Below are 25,114 nucleotides of genomic sequence, written 5' to 3'. Positions count from 1 at the left end.
TCTGGACTAGAGGTGAGCAACCTGTATGCCATGGCACATTAATCGCCAAATTATTTTGGAACCTTGGTGTGCTGTGACGCATTAAAGGTGACCTACCTCTGATCTAGACAAATGAAATGTCACTTTCAATTATGTATATCTAACCTCTCTTAGATATCGTCTGAAGATAACTGTCACTTTCCAATTCCCAATACAAAGTGCATTACTATCTCTATCGCCAGCTTCTTTTATCTAGGTTTGTCATGACAAATCGCAATTCTTCAACTCTGCAGGAGATTCCAGCACCATTATTTTCACGTAATAAATCATTTTTATTCAAAATATCTAGCAACATTGCAGACAAATTCAAATTTTTCATGCATACCAATAACCTCGGATTTAGAAACAATAAAAAGCAAAATCCTTCATATTCAATCCAACATCAGAATCCATCATTGTGACATTCAATCACCAAAATGCTGTTACAATTCTATTCTGTCAAATTCAATTAATTTCCATCTTGCCAGACATCATTCAAACATCGGAAGGGAATTTCACGACCTACAATTAAGCAGAACATGCTTCAATAGACCACATTAAAGTGATCAATGAAACAAAATCAAACTCAATTTCCTGGTAAAGTTTAAGAAAGCCTTCGATCCATCCACATTCACATTTTTGAAATTTTTTTCATTTTCAACGAAGAAATTTTCATTCCGGCAAAAAAGGACGTAAAGATTCCATTCATACTTCCTATACATCCCATACATTCGGGTTTTATGGATCATTGAATGCTCGCTTCATCTGTAAAGTCAATGTTGAGGAATTTTTTGTGGATGTTGAATGAACGAAGGATGACTTTTTGGAATGGAATGGAACTCCTTTATCTCTAATTTTCATCAAATTTTCTAGAAGCTTAAAAAACGAAGTTTTTAATAAAATTTTGAAGTTTTTTCAACATGAAATGCTTTTTCTCATGCATCATACCTTATCTCTTGTAATGCTGCAGATGCTCAAAAATGCAAAGAACCAAAAATTAAATGAAAAAGTAAAGATGAACAGTTTTTTTTTTGGAATATATTCAAGAAATACTTTTCATGTTTTTAAGGATCTTTTGAAGATGAATAGATGTGCTAAAAATTACTTACATGCATATGTCATGATGATGTTTGTTTGAGTTTGTTGGGAATTTTTCAAGTATTTTTTATATGTTTAAAGTTTATCTGTTTAAAAAGTATGATTTATAAAGCTGCAAGCAAGGTGCAAGTACAAACTGGAACATACTTATGAGTTGTAATATGACGAAGTTATCTAATGACGAGTGCTTTAATGGCAGCTTATACTTATTTACTTATCTGGTTGACAATACCCTGAGGAGACGAAAATATTTTGATCTTTAACCTGGCACAGTGATGAGCAACCTATTTACCACGGTGCACTAATGAGCCACCAAAATTTGCCAAATGCCATAACCGCATGTCGTGTGTAGTTTCAGTCGTTGCTTACCATCACGTTGGTCCGTGTACATTGCCTACCACTGATCAATATGCTCCCTTAAATGGCGTCGGAAGCTGACGCTATCGCTGGCTCCTGCTTGTAAATTGTCCCTCGATAGCACATGTCGATTAATCAATCAAAAATCTGTCCTGAAGCCTACATGACTCTGAATTGGTACTCGTTTTGGTTCAAATTCAACAAGATGGCCAACTCACGCTTGGTGGCGAATTTTAGATCGATAAACTGTTATATTGATATCGATAGCTTTACACTTGGCATTGGAAATTGAAAAGTGAAAGCCAGCGATAGAGGCAGCTTCAAACGACATATATGGGAGGTCATGGATCACAATTGATCTGTACGACCAACAAAGTAAGTGAATTGACGATTTATGCTCCTCGAGATCAACTCTTTGACCATGAGTACATCTAAATGTGCGTGCTAGTTAGTATATTCAATCAATACAATTGAGCCAGCTCAATTTTGTGTGTATACTCATTTATACTAAATTCAAAACGTCCTTTCCTTAATTTAATATTTCGATAATACTGGGAATATCATGAATATGTATGTCTGTATTAAATGAGTTTATTGTGTAATGATTTATCATGAATATCCTATGCTGTCATATGGACACTATTGAGACATGCAACAAAATTTGAATGACTATCATTGATTTCAATTAATTAATATTGCATCCAATAATTGTCAAGTTCACATGCATTGCTTCCAAAAGTTCAATATTCATTTTCATGCACTGTCAAATGCATTTCCATGCTAAATACTGAAAATCCATGATGATGAATAGTTGATTTTCATGCTAAAGTTATTTCAGTTCCTATTGTCATTTACTATGGAAATGACATCAACAAAATAATTCTAAATTAGTCATTGGAAATTTTCACCTGCTCATAAATACTCCAGGACATAAAAAATAAGCACATATTATCAGCTAATCTCATCGCACACGACCTTATATTCAATAATTCACGACCTATTAACACGCTTCATTAAGTGCCGTATGAATTTTTTAAAATGAACATCCAGTTGAAATATGAAAATAGTCAATACTTTATTCTTTATGGATAAATACAACAATGATGAATCGATCAATCAAATATTTTTTTCAATTGCCAATTGAATCGTATGAAAAGAGAGACAATGATGCTTGTTCATTAATATTTCACAATAAAATTGCTGTACACTTTTTGATAAATACAGCAAAAATTGAGCAATTATGATAAATTTATGTATGTTTATGGTTTTTGTTAGGGTTTGGGCAACAACCGGATGTCTGGCTTTAAATACAGTTTAGGTGCGCAGACCTGCAGTTCTAGGTTGTACCTAATATTACATCCTAAGCTTTAGACTTTCTGTCTTTAAACCTGCAGTTTTGGACGAACCCTACTTTTATTGACTTCTGTAGCTGATTTCATTAAAAAATTAAGTATTTTTGGATACAACTTGCTTATCTACTTAACTGGACGTCCAGCTCAATTGTGATCCATACCTTCTCATAAATGTCACTTGAAACTAACTCTATAACTGGATATTACTTGCCAATTCAGCTCTAGCTGCAATAAACTGCAATTTTGATGCACCAATACGATAAATAATCAATCAAACCCATTTCCTGTTGTATCTATTCAACCACATGAACCATTCAGGGATCTAAAACCAAATATTCGGTTTCCGGAAGTCACTAAAACATTCATCAACCATCAACTCGCTTCCAAAACAATTCCCAACTTGTATTGTATTATTTCATCATTCAAAAAAGATTCTAAATTATTCGTGCATGACAATCGTCAAACTAAATGGAAGTATTTTTAGCGAAAATAATTATGATAGAGCATTAGAACAATTTAATTGTAATGCCTGAAACAATTGAAGGACTTTTTACGATGTAAATAAATTGTAAGTTACGATAATGAATAGGGCGAGAAATTGCAATTTAATTGAAAGTCTTGAGGCAATTCCCGTGTAATTTGGATATTCTCACGTAGTAAATTGTATATAATTGATTATTTTTGTAGTGTCGAACTTAAATATAGCTTGAATGAGGGCAAAATTTAAGGACATCGAATTAAAATGAGACGATTTTCAAGCAGCACAATGAAGCAGAGCTCGAAGTCGATTTTGTATGGAAAAGTCGGCTTAAAACGACTTGAATCATGTCCACTAGACTCATGTCGACTAGGCTCATGTCGACTAGACTCATGTCGACTAGACTCATATCAACTCGATTTCATATAAAATTTGAGTCAACTTCGAGCTCAGCAATGAAGTCGCTTTGTCGTCACATCACTATATAGACAGCAAGACGTCGAAATGTCGTGACGGCTGTTTTCGACTCATTTTGATGACTGTATCTAAGGATTCTTAAAGCCAAGAGCAAGATTTGCCAGTTTCGGACAATCTTAAGATGTCAAACGAGACTGAGACTTGGAAGAATTCGCTTGTAGGCTCAATTCTGGTCTCGGTCTCGAAGCTTCATCAAAGATATGACTTGAGGCAACCCTAACAACATCCCACTCGGAATTACTCCATTCAATATTATTAGTAATTTATGATACATACATATTATTGATCCACTATAGAATACATAATCACATACAGATACAAATCTGTTCCTAGATTAATTAGTAAAAATTTAAATTAAGAATACATTAATTCTGATACTAGTAAACAAGATAATCTATATTAAGACACATAGGAAGGATGAGAATCATAAAATACATCTTCATGAGTTTTCTATGTTTAAATTAGAAATTAAAGCAATTTATAGGAAGGAATCATGAAGATATGAAATTTTTAAGACCTTTCATTAATAGAATGGTTTTCTAAATGTTGTATGAAGATGGAATGAGGAAGAATAGCTCTTGAATTATTCAAAATGATCGATATTGGATGGGAAAATTAAGTATTTTCTTAAATTAATCATTTCTTGGTAATGAGATATTTGTGTACATCAGTGGTGGGCAACTTGTGTGTCACGGCACAATTGTGTATCGCCAAAAATGTTTGAAAATATCACGAAACATGCGGTGCTGATCTAGAGTTACTACCAAGTAGTCCCACAAAAAACAAAAGGTTACCCACCTCTGATCTACATTACACTCGACAGCATTATAGTTCTATTATGCAGACTGAACTTATTCTAATAATAATAGCACAATTTACATAATAAATCATTAGGAATAAGAAGTATATGATTTGTTCACTGAGCTTTTCTTACCTGAGTAATTCATGTCTATTAAAATTTATTAATGCTTCATAATCAAGTCTTATTTGGATTAGAAGATGCTTTTGCTTTGAGATACTTACGAGTTTATTCGAATGTAATTTTCCCACGAATTTGGATAAATTATATATTTATAAAGTTCACCTTCGAAAAGTGCAAAGTTCTAATTTGTTCTTCAGTTCCGTGCGCTTTTGGGGAATTTGATTCTAAATTGAAATTTCATGATGAGGAATTATATTGGAATAACCCGATGAACTCAACTAATGCTCTAATGCATCCAATCACTATTTGAAAAACCCTGAAAATTTGATGCCAATCTGAACAATTTATAGGTCTAAAGTATTAATTTATTCGTCTGAAGGTGCCTCCATTAACAGCAATCTTAAATTGAGAAGTTTTGTACTTTGTTTTTGTATGGCGGTTCGCCAAATTGAAGACAGAGGTCAATTGGTTAGAATTCTGTTCATTGGTTCGATTCCAATCGAATTGCGAAGCATCGCAAGAATACACTAAGCTCCTGCGGAGACTTTGGAAGGAGTTGAACTTTGGACGGAGTCGGACTTTGGACGGAGTCGGACTTTGGACGGAGTCGGACTTTGGACGGAGTCGGACTTTGGACGGAGTCGGACTTTGGACGGAGTCGGACTTTGGAGTCGGACTTTGGACGGAGTCGGACTTTGGACGGAGTCGGACTTTGGACGGAGTCGGACTTTGGACGGAGTCGGACTTTGGACGGAGTCGGACTTTGGACGGAGTCGGACTTTAAGCGGAGTCGAACTTTGGGCGGAAACAGACTTTGGAACGTAATTCCCAGAGTCCTGCCAACTTTGACAGAAAGCTATAGTTATAATCAGGCACAGCTCGAAGTCGAGATGGAATTTGAATGGAAATCGAGCCCGTCAAGCAACCCATCCACAAAAAGATCTTTAAAATAATATTAAAATAGAAGGTCACACATGATAAAATAAACATGCTCTCCAAAAAAAATTCAATAAAATTCTGTCAGGAAGATAATCCTGTATCAAGACGATGACCTTTCCGCATTACATAGACCAAAAAAAAAAAAACAAATATCCTCAAGCAATGACACAATTAAATACATTCATAAGGCGTAGCATTACATCCTAATAAATGTTTATATCTCTTTCTGTGTATTTTAAGGTGGCAGCAATCTGATGGGTAAATTCACACAAAGCGTACGTCGTATTGTACAAGATGTAAAGGACGAAGGCACGATGAGTGGCCTTAGTCGTGAGGAAGTAATTGAAATCAATGAAAGACTGATATTGTTTCGTGTACGTCTTGAGGCAAGTTATGAAACAGCAAAGCAGGCACTTAATGCTCTTATAACAAAATATAGTGACTCGAAGAGTCAAAGGAACATCTTTCATCGTTATCCAATGCTTAAATTAATGATAAAGGTATGTTGATGTTTGTGGATGTGTTTGCAAGGTGATGGAACTTGAGATGAAGATGTTGACTGATTTTGGGTATGTCCATAAGCTCCTGGTCTGTATTTTCTGTGTTTTAGATGCACAGACTTGCAGTTTTAGGGCTGATCTTAAAGGACATAAGTCTAAACTTGAATAAAACTGCAAAACTGTCTCAAAATAAACCAAAACCAATCAAAAGTAAATAAAGAACAAATAATGAACCTCGTGACATCCAAAGTTCCATCGCCTCAAGTGCCTCCTCATCCAAAATTAATTTCTTATGTTGATTGCCTGAACTTTTCTTTCCTGAGTATGTCAGAGATTGTTTTCTCATATGTCGCTCTATTTTTTTCATGTCATGCATATATGTCCGTACGTAGGAAGTCATAAAACTCGAAACACAATATTGGACACTTGTAGAAATCCCAAAACAAGAGAAACAAGAAACCGTTCCAGCATTTGTGATGCGAGCCTGCTCCATAATGGAAAAGACACAAAAATCTGAAGTAAAAACACCACAAAAACTGACGGAGGAAGCGGCTGAGAAAAAGGAACGTTTAGAGCGCTTAGATCCCATGACAACATCACAAATAGAACATGAGAATACACAAATGATTAACGATTTATATCGTCTACTGAAAAAATATCAAGGTTTACGGAATTTAATCAGGGAATTAAAGGTATGGTCCCTAAATTGCCATTAAAGTAGATTGAATCAGTTCCTTTTATATGACATAAATTGTTGCTTTTATGTCAATTAAATCAATAAATCATAATTTTTCAGGCGGAATACAGCTCCTCAAAAATGTACCCAATGATCCCACGTTATCAGATTTTGAAAGGCTTGATAAAAGATATTTTACATCATCCGAGGTAAGTACCTGATGTATTGGGTTTCAGAGATCAATTGATAGAAAAAAAATATGTGAACTTGCTCCTTAGTCGTTATCCTTTAATATTCATTGTTCTCTGGGGATGTACATAAGTGACGTCAATCTACATAATTTTCATAACTTCTAACACAAAATCCCTCCACAATCAAGTCTATGAAGTGTCAAATGCCTCCAAACAATCCTTTCTGTCTATAAAAATGGACGTCAAGGGTAAATGACCCCTAAATCCTTTCTATCTACATAATGCTTCATCATGCGAGAAATTTATGTTGAAAAAGTTATTCTCAATTTTCATCTTTTATACTCTTCATTCTTTTTTAATGTGCATCCTTTATTCCTTGTCCTATTTTTTTTCTTCTTTAAGTCCTTTACAACTCACATGAGACTTTTACTAGCATGAAGAAATTTTACGGAGTTTTTTTTACTACTATGGGAAAGTTTTATGATTCAAGGATAAGGAGATGAATAATTTAAATTGTTGAAACTTTATGATTTTTTAAGGATTTATCATGAAATCTACTTGAAGATTATGGATGATTACTTCAAAAAATATATGATGAACTTTTAAGACTTTGGCGGAGAATCATTTTTAACATGGTACGCAACTGTTGTGCAACGAATAGTTTTTATATGTAACGCAGCTGTTGTGCAACAAATAATATGGCACGAAACAACTGTGCAACAAATAATATGGCACATAACAGTTGTGTAACTAATAATATGCCACTCAACAGCTTTGCAGCAAATAATATGGCACGCAAGAACTGTGCAACAAATAATATGGCACACAAAAGCTGTATAAATGTTGGAAATAATACAAATTGAAATCCTTTTGCTGATGCAACAAATAATATGGCACGCAACAGCTGTGCAACAAATAATATGGCATGCAAAAGCTGTGCAACAAATAATATGGCACGCAACAGTTGTGCAACAAATAATATGGCACGCAACAGTTGTGCAACAAATAATATGGCACACAAAAGTTATGCAACATATATTATGGCATGTAATAGGAGCACAACAAATAATTATATTGTGCCTAACTATTATACAACTAATAATGTTTATGTGGCCCGCAACTGTTGTGCCAACAAAATCAAATTTGATCATTCCCTTTTAATTTTAAATGCCTGTAACTACAAATCTTAATCTCTTTGGTGAAATTAACTCAATTCCATCTCCTTAAATTAGCTCACTTACTTAAATTTACTCATATTAAGTAAACACACCTGAACGAAGCTATTCCCTGGGAAGCTGTTATGAAACTTTTCATTTAAAATGAAAATTCCATATTTTTCCACAGAATCAGCAGAAAAAACTTTTCATCAAATAACATAAAAAGAGAATTTCCATATTATTAAATGTCAACATTTACATTAAAAAGAGAGAAAAAATCCACCTTTATACATTTAATGCAGCACTTTTTGTTAGTTCCACCCCATGAGACATTTTTTTTGTGGGCTCAAAAGTATCCGCATATGACAACTTTTGTGAGACACACAGATTTTCACAGATTTTTTTTTTTGTTGGTTCCTTTCCACTCAACAGCAAATTGAAAAGTTTCTCATTGAGAGTTGTTTATATCAACATTTGACATTTTCAAACATACCTGTCAATTCCTTAAGGGCACATGACACAAAATAATAATGCAGAGTGTGCATGACGCTACATGAAGGACTAGTAAGGATGAGGTTAATTGTGAGTGCCAAAAGCGCATTTGTTCTTTAACTTCAAACTATTTTGCAACAAAGGTATGAGATAATGGTGACAGAACTGCCAGAGTCCGGACTATCTAATAGAGGTGCCATCATTCTCTTAGTCTGGACTTTAGTGCAGGTGCCTCTACAATGGAATCTGGACTTCAGTGGAGGTGCTTCTAAAATGGAATCTGGAATTCAGTGGATGTGTCCCTACAAATGGAGTCTGGAATTCAGTAGGGTGCCTCTACAATGTATTTTGCACACCAGTGGAGATGCCTCTATAGGAGAGTCCCAGCTCTCAAAGTCCTACCAACTCTAATATAATGCATTGCTCCGTTACCAAACAAGGCAAATGAAACAGCAACTGCCTTTGTCAGAGCCTTCGACTTTGTTTTGTGTCGCTCGAGCTTGCAGTCTTGACAGTAAATCATCCAAATCATCTGGACATGGTCTGACGCGTGCTTGACAACTGCGTACCGCTCGGGTTTCTGGCTCATCCTTTCAAATTGACATTTATATGCTTTAAGTAGCATAATAATGGATTGACAGACAAACCACAAACATTACCGACTTATCCTCTCAAGATATTGCCAAATAAATATTGAAAAGAGATATGAGAATCAACTTTGACAACGAATTGAAAGAGATGAAAATTGTAGCTGTGATTTTAATTTTATTGGATAGATAAACAACCCCCGCGTGCTGATATGATAAAGTTTTTTGTGAGATTTATTGAAAGGTTTTTCCTTCTTTTATCGGATTTTTCTTAAGAATTAAGTTTTTATGAACTTTTTCTGTGAATATCGCGAAAGATTCAAACTTTTTTTTTGTGCCTTTATTGGAATATTTTTATGTCTTTAAAAAGATTGTATTGATAATAATAATTCTGTGTATTATGGTGTAGGCAAAACCCTTCTGGAAATATGTAAGACATAAAGGTTAAAGTTCAGACATTTTTTTCTTTTTTGGAGATGTTACGCAACAGATGTAACTCAATTTACATTTATGGTATTTTCGGATTGTTCGTGTGGCTCAAACTTTTCTTGTTCAGGGCTTTTTATTCTACTTACCTGCTGATGTACAGCATAATGCAAATTCACATAATATTTTTGGATAAAAAGAGGACACGAGTGAGATTGACGTAGTCAAAAATGAGATGATTTTTTTGATAGGATTCAATTGGAGTTGCTGTCAAATTTAGTCAAATTAGGAATATAGATCATGTTTTTGGGTACTGTTTGGATCTTGGAGGCTTCTTTATATTGTATTAGTTCCTATACTGTTTGTGGGGTTGCTAATCTACAGGAATGCTTTCAATATTTGCTTTTCCGGCACGGGTCGCTCGCCAGCGTATTTCCAGTGATAACAAGGTGTACCGCGTGAAGACACTTGACATTTGGTCCTTGATGCATCAACAAATCAGATCGATAGCTTTCCCAACTCCCCCAGTTATTACAAGTCGAAGGTTAGCTTCATTGATCTCAACAGTGCAACCGAATGTCCATGACTGCGCAACATAGTGCACCTGACATGCTTACAACATCATTCATATGATCCTCCTAAACTTAACAAGCTATTCATATAATAACTCTAAATTTATCACAATCGATAAATCTAAGACATCCTGATGGTTGCGATTACATTTCTGCAAATTCCAAATTTAGATTTGTTGCACAATATCAGCTGCCAAAATCAGGAAAATTTTATAAAATCTAATTTCGATTTAATGGTTTTATATTAAAATGAAATCTAATTTACATCGACATGTTGACATCTAATTAGGCTATCACCAAAATCACCATGTCAATTACTAATTAAAAGATTTTTCATTCCATTAAACCTACACAAAATTGGAAGTACAAAAATTTATCCCGTACAATGGAATAATAATTTGGGTATGAAAAATTCGTACTAAAATAATTCAGGTATGCAGAAAAGTGAACGAGCCCAAGTACATCATTTACCATCCTTATTCTGCTCACAGCACGTGATGTTCATTTCATTTTTCCAAGAATTTCCTTGTCATCTCATTTTGCGGGTATAAAATGTCATGATATGCAAATTTCGCGTATCATTGTACATTCGTGACATAAAGAATCTTGTCTTATATCTTGCTCTAGTACATATATTTAATATGTATGGGAATATGAACCGTGTCTTTAAAATCTTGTCTTTTTCATTCCATCTTGTATTCATTTCACCTTGACATAAATTCAATGAATGGAAGCTTCCTTCATAAAGCACAATTTTAATGAATTTTATTCTCAACTTACACCTCCATTCATAAATCTCAATAAGAAGTTTAATTGTTGAATATATTAAATTAGTTGAATTAAATTGAATTGATAATGTCGTTGAGGTTGTTGAATTGTAGGCAGGATGTGCTGTTTACATTAAACTTATCAGTCTCTTTGTTCCTGTCTGCAAGCAATAGAATTCTATTTAACAATGTCATGGGAAATTTTTTTATAATTAGTAAAGACTTTCCGGTCCTCAAAGTCTTATTCATCATCCTTACTTCCTTTACTTTGAGTTGTATCTTAATTTTTTTGTATACAATTTAACTTTTTACTGTCTTATAAGATTAATTGGTTGTATGTCTGATGAATTTTTGATACAAGATGAGGCTATTTGTTTGCATTGAAGGATGTTGTTTACATTTAGGAAGACAGAAAGTTATTAATTGAAGGAAATCAAAGGAAAAATTGTAAAGGTTTCGAGTTTTTGATGCTGTAAAGTGTTTTGTAGCTACAAATAAAGTTAATTATGTCTAAATTGTATTTAACTTGCCTTTATTTGCTCTTATTCCTAAGTTTTTATAATATTTTAATTAACAATGAATTGAATGTCAACAAAACCTGCAAAAAATTCTACCAAACTTAACGAAAGAAAATTCAAATTATTTTTAACCGTTAAAAAGTCAATTGCATAACAATGAATTGCAAACTGAATAAAAACCTAATCCAACAGATTTCTATCAATTGTTTCCATCTAAACCCCTTTAATACTCAACAAAAGTCACAAAAAATCAATAAAAAATGTTTATTAAATTTTTTTGTTCTTTTCCCAATTTTTTTCTTTATTCACAGTTACATGGATGTCAGATATGAAGGCTCAGCTGAAGAAAAAAGAACTGAAACGGACTAAATGAGATGAAAATTCAGCCACCCAAAACCATATATATATATACACAAGCAAAAACATAAAAATTTATATACATATATATATATTTCTATATCTGTATTGAAATTGAATTGAATAAGAAGTTAAAATTTTATACTTCTTGTCGTCTCACTTTACATCCATCCGAATACATTTTTTTTAAGACATATTTCTTCTTATCATATGTGTAAAACTACAATATGAATGAGAAGAAAAGGGATCTCGTAGTTATGACCTAAAAAAAGGTTCGAATTCTATTTTATTTCTCTTGCATTCTCTGTCTGCGACCTTTTAGCCCAAAATTATGTTAATTTTTTTGTTCCCTTTATTCTCATCAAATCTATGATATTTATTCAATTCAATAGAAGAACGGCTATAGCCAAAAATTTATTCGTGCGATTCAAATCACAATTTTTGATTCCTTTTTTGCGTCCTTCTTAATATCTATCTCATTTTATCTCCTCATTTCCATTCAATATTTTTCTTGGTTGAGATTCGACATTAAATCTTTAAATCCATAACCATCTTTGATAATCAATGCCGGAACCAGAGTGTCGTCGTCTCAAATTCGAGTTTTTCGATATTAAATTATCGAAAAATTTGAACATTTCGAACTCAACTTATTTTAAAATACAAATTTCCGTTATGAAGAAAAATAAAAGTAACGGTCAAAAAACTTTGAATATTAACGACAAAAAATATTTTTTTGAAAAAAATTAACGTTCGTTTTTGAGAAAGTCACACACTGGCCTGAACTTGGGTGGAATGTCTTTAGTGGAATGGGAAATGTTGATGGATTTAAGATTAATGTGATGGTGGTCCAACGACGACTTTGAAGGTTCTCGGTATCTGAATGATTGCTTTTTTGTTGCTGACCATCATTATTTTGGGACATATTTACTTACTGGATCATCAATTTTTAGAGACATATTTACTTACTTACTTATTACTACCTGGAACCATGCTCCGATGTGAAGCCTAGGTTGCTACAAAAAGATAAGAAGACATGACTTGACTTGGTAGATTCTAAAGCATGTCTGTCCATAATTTGACTAGAAGTACAATGCAAGGACCAATACCTAAACTGCCCTATTTTGTGCATTGTCTTCTATTTTTTAAGGGAATGAACTTTATTCGGGATGACTTTAAGGGCCGCTCACTTATTAGGTTTGAGGAGGAAGAGGTGAGAGAGAGGGAATAGGTGAGAAAAGGAGAATAGGTGAGAGAGGAGGAGTGGGTGTGGCTGGTCCAATTAGGAATATATTGAAGATTCCCAAAAGTATTCTAGATATTCAGATAAATCCTGTTTTAAGAGCATAATCGTCCCCTTTCCAACTCTGGATATGCTCTATATCTACCCAAAGATATAGTTCGTCCCTAAATCTCTTCTACTCCAACCCAAGATATCCCAAAACAGAACAGGATTCACCCTATTTCACTTCTCATCTTGATTCAATCCTGATTCTATTTGTGGAATAAAAACAAGAGAGTAACTAGATAGATTGCGTTTCACATTAGCCATTATAGCATTTTTACAATATAAATGAAAAACTAAAGAAAAAAGTAACTCCATAGATATTTACAGTGAAGCCGAGAAAAAAATAAATAAATAAATAAATATAAAAAATTAATCATTGTGTTCAACATTTTTCATGATGAATGGAAAACAGAAAAGCGTAAAAAAAAATAAATGAAAATTGCTAAAAAAGATTTAAATTCACAAAATATAATGAAATGAGAGATACATAAATAACTTATATTCGATGTTCACGCAATTTTTACTGTCTGTGGCTATTTTTCGATAATAAAAATTGAATACTTTTTTCACAATTCATCCTTATCACATACATACAACAAAAAAGAGAAGACATTTAATTCTTTATTGGGCTTTATAAAAACCACAAGATAATAAAATATATTTATTAATGAAAAATTATTCATCTCATTTTCATCCTCTCTTAACTCATTGTATATCATACACATATTTACATTATACACACAAAGCATATGCTGCAAAGGAACAAATAAGATTTTTTGAAAAATTGATGAATTATGTAATCAGGAATTGAAGGGAATTAGGACTTTGGAGATTAAAATGTTTAGTTAATTAGAATTTACAGTGAATTAGAACTTACAGCAAATTCTGCTGTCAAGTCATTGAAATAAAATTCAGCACAATAATTGATGAATCTAGGTGCAAGTATTAGACATACCAATAACATCAATTCTATAGATTCTACTTTTGAGTAGCCTAAAGCTGCCTAGAGCATTCAATTGATGTGTTCCAAAACAAACATTACCATGTGCCAAAGATTAAGCATTAGAGTATTACCGACCATATATTGATATTATCTAATCCAACACCAATATCAGCATAACCTTCATTAACAAAACTAACAAATCTTCAAATCCTAATCACCTTCGACCTTCTGAATTTAAATATTTATTTGATTAATTGTAATTTAAGTATTAAACAGTAATTAAATGAATCTATAATGGAGATTGATTGTCTTAACTAATAATTCTAATTTTTTGTTGCAATTTACTAAAGAAAATAATTTAAAAGACATAAATCCATTTAAATAATCAACAACTTCAATGACAACAACCGCAAAAAAATATGTAGTTACCTTCCCGTCACACTAAATTGATATTGAATATAATTTAATTCTGCATGATATGTCTACCTTTTTCAAAAGCTCACTTAAATCTAAGATCATGAATGAAATTGCATGAAAATACGATTTTCCGCGTGGGCTATTATGGAATTCGTGTATTCATGTAACACTAATTAGATTTATTGATGAGCAATGATATCGGTGTGTTTTTTGTCTAGTTCAACCTTTGTTTATGGGAAATTTATTGCTTAATCTTAAGTTTTAATTGAAAATGTTGAGAAATTTGAATATTTTGTTCAAATGTATCATATTATTGCTGATATTGAAGCTATTATGCTGAGTTAGACAGCATAAATGGTAATCTAATAATTAAATTAAGGTATATATTTTGATCTTTAGTTCCAAAGAACAGTAAGACAACTGTAAACAACAATAACATAAAGGGGTATACAACACAAAAGAGTAAACAATCAAGTTTATAATTAAATTCAAAATTCATTCTACCGTTGCATTGTTTTTGCAATAAAGTTCAAGTTTTAATTGATTTTTATTAACAAAAACATGTTACATAACATCCTTAAGCAACATATTTTAACATTATGAAGAAAAGAAGATGAGGATAAACAGCATTACAGGCAGAATCAATTCTATTAAATTGCATAGCATCCTACTGGGAACTATGTATTAATGTTTATATATAAAAAAAAAGAAAATCAATTTCCATTATAGATCCAACAATAAAGGTAAATTAATTAATAAATTACTAAGCACAAAAGGAAAAACTAAAATGAGATTAAAGAGAGAAATATAAATTGAGAGCTTAAGAATATCCGCTAGTTAATTGAATGTCTAATGACTGTTAAAGCAACAAAAAAAAAGCATATTAGAGTTATAAATAAAATTATCATTAGAGTTATTATGTATACAAAAAAATAAGCTATATGTATGTATATATACGATTGAACTTTTAAATGATTTGGGACGATAATATCCGTAGCAGCTAACCGAATACATCAGTTTGTAAAGTGAACTGAAGTTTATTTTTAAGATATTAAAATAATAAAATAATTTATCTTCCTTATTTATGTTAAAAGTTCAATAGTATTTTGATGAAAACAACCAAAATCCAGAAACGAAAGTATATTTTCAAGTCCAATGCGATAACACAAAAAGAAATAAACATTTACGAAACAAAAATACAAACATTACATAATCAATTGAACAAAGCATCACTCAAAGAGTAATTGACGAGTAATCCCACCATTTAATGACTGAATTTGTCTACATTATTGACGATAGAAATAGAATTATTGATGATTTCTTTTATTTAATGGATGTGTGGGGTGGCAAATGGCAAGAAAATGGATCATTAAGTTAGATGGGAGATTCTAAGGTTAGGGAGGCGAGCTTTTTGGTGGAATCTAACTACAAAATGAGGAATCTAACCTCAAACTGTGGAAGAATGCAAGTGTAAGTTACAAAAAGGAATAAACCTACATGATATCAGTGTATTGATAACTTAGAGCCAGGCTTACTCTTAAAGGAAGGCTAAAGCTGTCACCATTCTAGTCAAAAGTCGGTTAGCAAGCCTTAATCCAGAACAATCAAATACATAGTTTAGAAACAATCTAAAAAAATCTTTAAGTGATCAAATAATTGAAATCTAGAGCTGCAGAATGATTGCGTAATGAGTAAGGACGCGCAATACCTCTGCACCCAGTAGACCTGCAGTTTGTAGTGGGATTCTGATCCAATCTTTTGTTGAAATTTCTGCCAAGTCTCGAACTGGGTTATTATTGCAATAATTACGTAAAGAAGTGCTAAACCATCCCGCCCTCGAGCCTCACCAGTTCACTACAGCGCCACTCACTAATCGGCAGCTAGATAAAACCTAACTACATCATAAAAGCTCAATCCAAAATGGCCTACATCCAATTCATAACAATTTACAAATCTTGTTCCATTATTTTGAGACTTTATCTGTATCTTAAAGTATTCCAAGGTTAACAATTCAAAATGAGATGCCATTGAAAGATCAAGCACCAGGATCACCCATTACAAACATTGATTTTTTGCCAAAATCCTTTAAACCTCTTAAAGACAAAATAATATTTTCATTGTTGCCGAAAAAAAAGGCAGAATTCATGACGATGCGCATTTATTTATTTTATTTTTTTATGCTACAAGGTACTTAGATTATGTTGATGATACTTGAAATGAAAATGTTCTTGAAATAAATTATTTTAACATTTTCACAATTTTCTTTTGTTTTTCTCTGTCTTCGTTCCAATGCGAAAATGATCATGAATCAAAATGACAAATTTTTATTATCAAATTAGTGCGAGATATGAGAATAATGAATATAAATTATACATAATAAGAGAAAATTGATTTAAGCTTATACATACATTACAAATATTCTGTTGATTCTCGTGCAAAAAAGGGAGTTTGGGGGAAATGAGAAAAAAAAGCATTTAAAATTTATCTGTATCGCATTCAGCAGTTGTGTTAACATATTTTTCCTCATGCCATATTGAGTATAAATTTACAACAATATTGCTATCTGCTTCAATTGGATGTGAAAAAAGAAACGTTCAATATATGGATTTATTTGGATATTGAATTGGAATTGCTTAAAGCAATTTTAAATTAAACAAATTGAGCGAATTCTGTGCATTTTTTGGGATGTTTACGCGGAATTGAGCGGGATAATTTTGATGTATTATCAAGCAACTCAGTGGCGATATGATCAAGCGAATTGGAACTCTAACTCTTTACCGGGATCAGAAAACTATTAGCTTAGTTTGACGCCCCTTACAAACTACTTTTATCCATGAAATCCACATTAGGAACTTAGTTGTGAACAGAATTTGAAGTCGACTCGGATTTTGTATGGAAAAATCAACTCAAGTAGGCTCGATTCCTTGAGCCGAGACTAACCCGACTAGACTCCATTCATAATCTGAATCGACTTAGAGTTCTAGCTATGAATCGCTCATAATCCATACATCTAATCCTTTTTTTGAATACAAACATTAAAGCACCAAACTATCAAACAACCTAAATCACCATGATACCATTAATTACATACTGCCTAGGAACCATTCCTTTTCTATAAAATTTATATTCAATGAGCATCTTCCACAGTAGTCATGACAGAAGCTTGAGTCGCCTACCAAATGAAAACTAAATGAAATTAAAGAGAGATCGAGGTAGCATTGCCATAATCTAATTTGTATCAAGCATTTTCCCAAAAAAAAAAGAAAAAAAGTTTATACAACATTAGAGCACATCCGAGAATCATCACAAAATTATTCCACAACAACAATCCTCATGTATTAATAACCATTTAAGAATGGCTTGAATTCAGTCTGCCGAAAAAAGGAAGAACCGTTTATTGGGTTCGAACGTTAAAAAGAAGAAAAACCAATTTAAATGACAAGACTATAACATTTATATACACAAAAAACAGAATAATAATAACAATAATAATAAAAACACAAATATTAATGTTTTATGTATTTACCTAAAAGGGATATTTATCAATAGAACTACTTACTGAGAAAAACAAAACAAAATACAGAGAAACAACACTCCAGACAATCTATCTTTCCATCTATCTCTTTATTGTAACAATTTACCAAAATTTCCTTAAAATTTTCTCTCTTTTAATAAGTTTTTTTTCCATTTTACATATTCATATATCTGAATACTTACGTATGTACCTACTATACAAAACAGACACATTATACATTATGAGTAAAAGTTATTTTTTAAAAAAAAATACAAGGATGAAGGAAGAGGGTTAAGATATAATATATATAAGATATTTATATATATAAATTGAGTTAACATTTACTAATATGATGATGATCTTAAAACCAATTTGATTTCGAGCTTACATATTATGAAATATTTTTCCATACAAAACAGTGAAAATAATGAGAAAAGAAAGCTCTTTTCTCCTTTTTGAGATGAAAGAAGTTCCAAAGGCTTTTATTTTGTGGTGGGCGTGAGGAAATAATTTTTTTTATTCTTCTTTTTTATCAAGATACTTTTTATCTATACATCCATCCATCTACTTATCTATTAGCCTTCTTTAAAAACTTTTTAAGCAGTGGTGTCTAGACTTTGGTATACGAGGATTTAGAATTGAGGGTTGGTCTTATTTTGATTATTGATTACAGTAGATTTCTTTGAAATTTCCAAAATTATTTAAAAACTAATTTTGTTTTTACTAATTTTAATAAATTTTTGAGTATTACCTCAGTTGTAAGGGAATTGAAGTTATTCTCACTAGATTCGCCCTTGTTTGGTTAATTTGACTACAAAATTTGATTTTATTATGTTTTTTGATTGAAAACACGTTTTATCTCTTCGATAACTGAGATTAAAATGATTTATTTGAGCAGATTTTACTATAATTGAAGGGTAAATCAACTTTGAAAAAACAAACCAACTAAACTTAACGAAGATTCATTCAAATTAAAATTGTACGTTATAAAGTTAATTTTATCAGGAATTTCAGCAATGACTTTGAAAATCCTGAATGTCATTGGAATCAATGAAGCACCATCAAAATAGTATACCGCAAATCAAAGCTTATACATCACTGCAAACCTTCTAACAAAATTATGAGATAAAAAAGAAAGAAAAACGCTTAAAACTTTTCCTTTATAAAAAGACAAAAAATTTAGTCAAAGGTGAAAAAATGAAGTAAAGTAAAAGAATTTTTGGTAGATAAAAAATGAAAAGGCGAAAAATCCCTTATAAATTATTGATAAAATATCCACAAAAACCCGTAAATAAATGTCTATGAATATTAAATAAATAAAAAAATATTATTAATCATTATTGCATGCGAAATAAGTGTAAAACGTAGAAAATTTCATTTCGATCGATAAATTGATCATAAAGTAAAAAAATGTTGAAAAAGATGAAGAAACTACAGCTTTAGAAGTCCAACTTAGATTATCACATTAAATGTCTTAAAATGTTAAGGTAAAATCTAGCTTGAAAAGCTCAAAAAAGTCGTATAAGAAGCATAGAATTAATAAAAATATATCTTACTAAACTTAATAAAAAAGTAAAAACAAAATGAAATCTTGATACATTGCAAATTAATTAATTTATACAGATATTGAAAAAATAAAAAATCATTTGAAAAGGATGACAATGGATGATGATATTTGTTATAAACTATTCTGTTGGCTAAAGAAATAAAAGTACTGTGAAATAAATAAAATTTGTGTTTTGTTTCCTTTTTAAATGAAAACTAACTCTATCTTATTACAGTATGAAAATGGAGGAAAACTAAAGTTTACAGGAATAACTTGAAAATCTGTCAAATTTAAAGATTTAGATTGTTTACGAACTTCAACTTTCGTTATTTGCTATAAAAATTTGTTAACAAGATAAAGCATTAACGCTTATTTACGAATAAGTATAATTAAAGAACTTCCTTACGGATTTAATTATGGATGATGTTTATTGTTTGAAGTTAGAAAGCAGACTAAAATATTTAAATGAAGGGGAAAATCTACAACTATGAAAGCGGAAAATTCAAAAATATTTTTTAAAAATTATCAATTCTTCTCATGAAATTTCATGAAATGAAGACTCAACTGATCATTGATATCATTGCTTATATAAAAGAAAACAGTTACATACATCAGAATTTAAATAAATATTGATTTTTTTGTTTGTAACGTATCTTTGGATTTTAAAAATTTTCAATTGTCATTTATTTTTTAAAAACGTAGTTTTTATCCCCGTTTTTCATTCACTACATTGTTTCGAAGGATTCGAAATTGTTTGCGATTGAAAACTTACATGCATCAAATTTAAATAAATATTGATTTTTTTGTTTGTAACGTTGTTGCAAATATAATTTGAATATTAAACGACAGTTGATATTTACTCAACAAAAATCGTTGAGGAATTAGAAGATTCTTCCAATCAAGCTCAAATCAGAGTCTAATTCCAGCAATATTCAGCAGAATAAAGAGACATTTTACTTACTTCAATTTACTGTTCCAGAGCACAATTTTAACACTTTCACCTGCTCGAATAAAAATGAAAAATATTAAAAAGCATACTTAGATTTTTCTTTTCAATTTTTCAAAATTTTGGAAATTCTCATCAATGCCAATGCTCAATTTTTATTTTTGGGTATTTAATATATTATTTCTGTGACATAAAAAATAAAACTTTACATCTTCATCATTCATATAACTTAATAAATGCGGAATTTAAGGTAGGTAAGTTGATTTTTTGATGCATAAATGCTTCTTAAGAAGGATATTTCATTTGTAAATGCTTAAGTATCCACATTACTCTCATTTTATATACTTTTATGTTTAAAATCCCAGCAGCATTGCATCGACAAGATAAGTCGACTACTTATTCTTATTTTTAGAGAAACAGCTTAATTCTTTTTTGCAAATCCAAGATCATAGACAACTTGTCCGAAACCAAGGATTCCAGCGAAACAGGCAACAATTGTTGTGGCATAGAGAACTTTGTCGAGTGCACCTCCCTTTAAGTGTATTGGAAGTCCATCTGGTTTCTATAATATAACATTGAATTATAGTTAATTTGTTACACAATTTAGTTATTTATCATTAACCTGAAATTGTTCCTGGATTGCCTTAATTTTGTTATATCCAGGATGAACTTGATCTTTGCATGCTGCTGATCTTGAGAATTGGCGTGTAGCTTGCAATAAACGGAGTGTTGTCTGAAATTAAATAAAAATTATCAGTAAATATTCGATGTACGTGATAAAAATTCTGCAAAAAATTTTATGAAAATATTATGCAACCAATTTATGCAAAAAAAAATCATAAAATTCGCTTTTCGGCGCAGTTGCATTGAATGTGCAACAAGTTGCACTACTTTCACTTTCATTCTAGTGCATTTTATGAATGAATTACTCACCTTAGCGTTCATTTTTATCGATTTTTCCGAATTTCCTTTTGAAAAGTTTTCAGCTATTTCTCAGAGTTCGTTCAGTGATAGTAAAATCGAAAAAACTGTTACTAAACGCACTGTTTGAATTTTAAAAAGTCGTTATTTTTAACTTGACGAATTGTTTATTTTATCTGTATTTTTAATGTTTTTGGAAGATTTTTAGTTTATATTTGATAATTTATAAGATGTTATACCTAAATTAAACTATATTAAGGATATTAATGCATTGAAAATGAAGATAAATCAACAAAATATTTTAACGAAACTATTTTATCTGAATTTTTAAAACTACAAAATACGTTAAATTCTTCAATAGTTTTGTCCGAACTTATTGAATTCTAAACAATTCCAGCATTTACAAAGTAATTTAGGTAGTTTATTACATTTGAAACTATAACATTTATAACCAAGTCACTATCCCTTCAACATTTCTTAGTATTTGTTTATTTTCCATAAAGTACAGATAAAAAATTTTAAATCCCCAAAAATGTCATCTGAATGCTGTATTTGCAGTGAATTATTGTTAAAATCAGGTTTAAAAGTATCAAGTACACCATGTGGACACGTCTATCATACAAAATGTCTAAAAGAATGGACAGAAAAGTGAGTATAGATAAAATTATGAAATTGCTATATGTTATGACTCAAAGTATAACTTGATAGGAACAACAATAAAGGAATTTGTCCAGTTTGTCGAACAAACTTTGATCCAAGCAAAGCAGTTCCACTACACTCATTAGATGACAACGAAACAAAAGCAATTGATGCCATATATGATTATGTCAAACATTTAGAAAAGCGAGATGCCGAGTCGCGAAGCTTAATGGAATTTGTAGTTGATTCATTAAATAATTTAACTACGACTGTGACTGAAATGAAAAATGACAATGCTGAATTAAAGCAAAAAATCACCAAAATGGAAGAGGGAGGATTTCTCGGTGGACATCCAGCAGCGGATCAATTAAAGGCCAAAGATGGAATTATTGTCGGTCTGAAGAAGGAAATTCAAGAGTTGAAAAGTCAACGAGCAGAAGCGGCCAAACAGATGTTGGAAATACAACATCAAATCGGAGAATTAAAGAAAAAGAATGTAAAAGCTAGAAATGAAGAGCATGTCTTACAAAATTCAAACAGCGAAAACCAGATGCCAACAGCACTCACTTTATCCTTAAAATTCGATGACATTTCCGACCGAATGATTCTTGGAGAATTCTAATTACTGCATTTATATCTTTTAATATGATTACATTATACAGTAAGATTAATAAGTGCCTCAAGTGGAATCGATTAATAAAAATGCGCATTAACATTAAAAGACAAATCAAAATTGTAATATGTTAAAGATTACGACTTTATCAGCATTTTTTCTGCCTCATATTATGAATGACTCATTCCTGCAATCAGCTTACTTATTAAGTTTTTCAAGGACAAACTGAAGTTATTTTTTATGTATTTTTATATCTTAATCAGTTTATAAAGAAAATTCTTAATAAAAATTGTGAATTACAAAAGTATTTTAAGGATATTTTTATTATTTTAGCATGTTTAAAGGTTTTTGAGTCCTGCTGGATGTTTCACATGGATATTTCATTGGAATATTCCTGGAATAATTTTGAATTTCCACTGGAATGCTTCTAAAGTTATTGGAATGATTTGAAAATTAAATTTCCGTTATAATTTTTATTGGATCTTACAAATTAAATAAATCTTCAATATTTCTTTAATTTCTCATCTCTCTGATCAAATTCAGCACCGACAAAACGCAAAAATATCCAAATAAACATATACGACTGCCAGTCGTCGTTGAACCTCCAATCGAGCTAGATCAGCAAAAAAGTTTAATTCGTGAAAATGCCAGTAGAGTGCTGTATTTGCCAACAATTATTAATACGTCCAGGTTCAAGAGTTTCAACAATACCATGTGGACATATTTATCATACCCAATGTCTTTTAGATTGGATTGAAAAGTATGTTTAAAAAATTTTCATAATTCATGTGCTACTCATGTTTCCTATTGATCTAGTTCCAGCGTTCGAAATCGAGCAAGTTGTCCAACTTGCAGAAATTATTTTAATATTAATAAGGTCATTCCATTGCTAACTTTAGACAATATTGATGATATGACAGCAGGCGCAATTAATCAATCTGCAGATCATGAAAGGAAGCACATGGAGACAAAAAAATTATTACAGGACATTATGAGTTCATTGGTGGACATCAATACAAACATGAGTGATATTAAAGATAGATTGTCAGCATTAGAATGTGGAACTCATGTTGAGCTAAAGACCCGAGAAGCAATTATTGAAAGCTTAAAGATGCATGTTGAACGTATAAAGAAGCCTGAAGGGCCACAAGGCATTTTCTATAATCAAAACTGCATTGATAATGCACATTCATCAAATTATGATGACAGCGGCTTTAATTATTATGTTGATGACCTTGAAGACGATGAATTGGAATTTAATTTAAGACTTCAATAATATCAATAATTCTAGTATTATCGAATAGGAAATTAAAGTGTAATCTGTAAAGATATTAAATAATTAAAAAGTGGAACTAAGAATAAAATTTCTTAACTAAATTTACATAAAGTCTAACGGTATTTTTAAATTTTGAATTTCTGAACCTTACAACAGTTATTGAACTGTATGATAAAACAGTACAACAGCATTTTTTTTTCAGGTTATGTACAAACGAAATAAAAGTAAGAATATTACTTACAGTAGCAAATAAATTAATTAAGTGCTAAAATATCATTCGTCGTCAGTAGTAATTGTGTTTTTGAGTGCATTGGGCATATTTCTTTGACATTATAAAGACATATTTATCAAAATGAAAATTGAATGCTGTATTTGCACAGACTTACTTTTAAGTCCAGGTTCGAGAGTTTCAAGTACACCATGTGGACATGTCTATCACAGACAATGTCTGTTGGATTGGATAGAAAAGTGAGCATTTAGTTTAAAAAGAATTGAAAATTTAATTAATTATAACTTGTTATAGCAATCAAGGAACTGGATCTTGTCCTGTTTGTCGTGCAAACTTTTTGCCATCTAATGTTATACCATTATTGACTTTAGATAAAGAGTGTGAAGCAACATCCAGCTCGGCTAGTAACCAACAGTTTAATCGCGAAAAAGAGGAAAAAGAAGCACAAAATGTACTTGAATCTGTGTTGGCAGCATTAAATATTGCGAATGAGGAATTGAAATCTAAGGATGTAATAATTGAGAGACTTCAAATGCAATGTGAAGAACAACAAACACGAAGGATGTCAGTAGACAACTCGAGGAATCGTGGACGCGGACCTAATGAATACAGGGGAGTCACGTGTAGTGATTAACTTAGTAAACAATATGGGAGATAATGAACTGGAACTCTATACACATTTCTTAGCAAATTGGCTATAGATTTAATTTTCATTCAATTACCCGAGTAACACAAATAGGTTTAGCGAGGCCTTAATATCTACGTGACGAAGCCATCTCCATTTGTGTCGCTCGGGTAATGAAACCGTGTCATTTGATTAAGCAATAAAGTTTTCGCAATAATTTTTTTTCTTAGTCATCAAAATATTTGAATTGTTTTTGTTTTTAGTTATCATACGGAA

At 31.3% G+C, this 25,114-nt stretch overlaps 4 protein-coding genes and 1 long non-coding RNA gene across 7 annotated transcripts in view; 4 read left to right on the top strand and 1 right to left on the bottom strand.

Annotated features, from left to right (window-relative positions):
• LOC139091899 (uncharacterized) overlaps window positions 1–18,802 on the top strand; it is a 111,528-nt gene extending 92,726 nt beyond the window's left edge. For both annotated transcript variants that reach the window (XM_070642148.1, XM_070642147.1), the window contains exons 4-7: window positions 5,882–6,141; window positions 6,534–6,833; window positions 6,938–7,026; window positions 11,839–18,802. In XM_070642148.1, the coding sequence (XP_070498249.1) occupies window positions 5,882–6,141; window positions 6,534–6,833; window positions 6,938–7,026; window positions 11,839–11,896 (707 nt within the window). In that variant the 3' untranslated portion in view covers window positions 11,897–18,802. The remainder of the gene's footprint in view (window positions 1–5,881; window positions 6,142–6,533; window positions 6,834–6,937; window positions 7,027–11,838) is intronic.
• Window positions 18,803–20,664: 1,862 nt separating this feature from the next.
• On the bottom strand, window positions 20,665–21,608 carry LOC139091879 (cytochrome c oxidase subunit 7A, mitochondrial-like). The gene is made up of 3 exons (XM_070642122.1): window positions 21,469–21,608; window positions 21,158–21,268; window positions 20,665–21,097 (listed from the first exon to the last, which is right to left on the bottom strand). Exons 1-3 carry the CDS (start codon window positions 21,478–21,480, stop codon window positions 20,957–20,959), a joined length of 264 nt encoding a protein of 87 aa, XP_070498223.1. The 5' UTR covers window positions 21,481–21,608; the 3' UTR covers window positions 20,665–20,956.
• A 327-nt stretch (window positions 21,609–21,935) lies between these two features.
• Window positions 21,936–23,015, top strand: LOC139091877 (E3 ubiquitin-protein ligase TRAIP-like). The gene is made up of 2 exons (XM_070642119.1): window positions 21,936–22,104; window positions 22,165–23,015. The coding sequence occupies exons 1-2, from the start codon at window positions 21,989–21,991 to the stop codon at window positions 22,715–22,717; spliced, it is 669 nt and encodes a 222-aa protein (XP_070498220.1). The 5' UTR covers window positions 21,936–21,988; the 3' UTR covers window positions 22,718–23,015.
• A 245-nt stretch (window positions 23,016–23,260) lies between these two features.
• LOC139091915 (E3 ubiquitin-protein ligase trul-1-like) lies at window positions 23,261–24,016 on the top strand. Of its 2 annotated transcripts, none has more exons than XM_070642164.1 (2): window positions 23,261–23,468; window positions 23,531–24,016. In XM_070642164.1, exons 1-2 carry the CDS (start codon window positions 23,353–23,355, stop codon window positions 23,982–23,984), a joined length of 570 nt encoding a protein of 189 aa, XP_070498265.1. In that variant the 5' UTR covers window positions 23,261–23,352; the 3' UTR covers window positions 23,985–24,016. The 2 variants fall into 2 exon arrangements, with proteins under 2 accessions (XP_070498265.1, XP_070498264.1); XM_070642163.1 differs by having other exon boundaries at window positions 23,525–24,016.
• Window positions 24,017–24,197: 181 nt separating this feature from the next.
• On the top strand, window positions 24,198–25,079 carry LOC139091914 (uncharacterized). Its single transcript, XR_011544556.1, has 2 exons — window positions 24,198–24,452; window positions 24,508–25,079. It is a non-coding gene; the product is annotated as an uncharacterized lncRNA (long non-coding RNA).
• Window positions 25,080–25,114: the final 35 nt, after the last annotated feature.

This window comes from Chironomus tepperi, unplaced genomic scaffold, assembly GCF_022539635.2.
Source record: "Chironomus tepperi strain 1889 unplaced genomic scaffold, CSIRO-AGI_Ctep_v1 contig_262, whole genome shotgun sequence".
Lineage (NCBI taxonomy): Eukaryota > Metazoa > Arthropoda > Insecta > Diptera > Chironomidae > Chironomus > Chironomus tepperi.
Note: the sequence above shows the minus strand (reverse complement) of the source record. Positions and strands in the feature narration are given on the sequence as shown.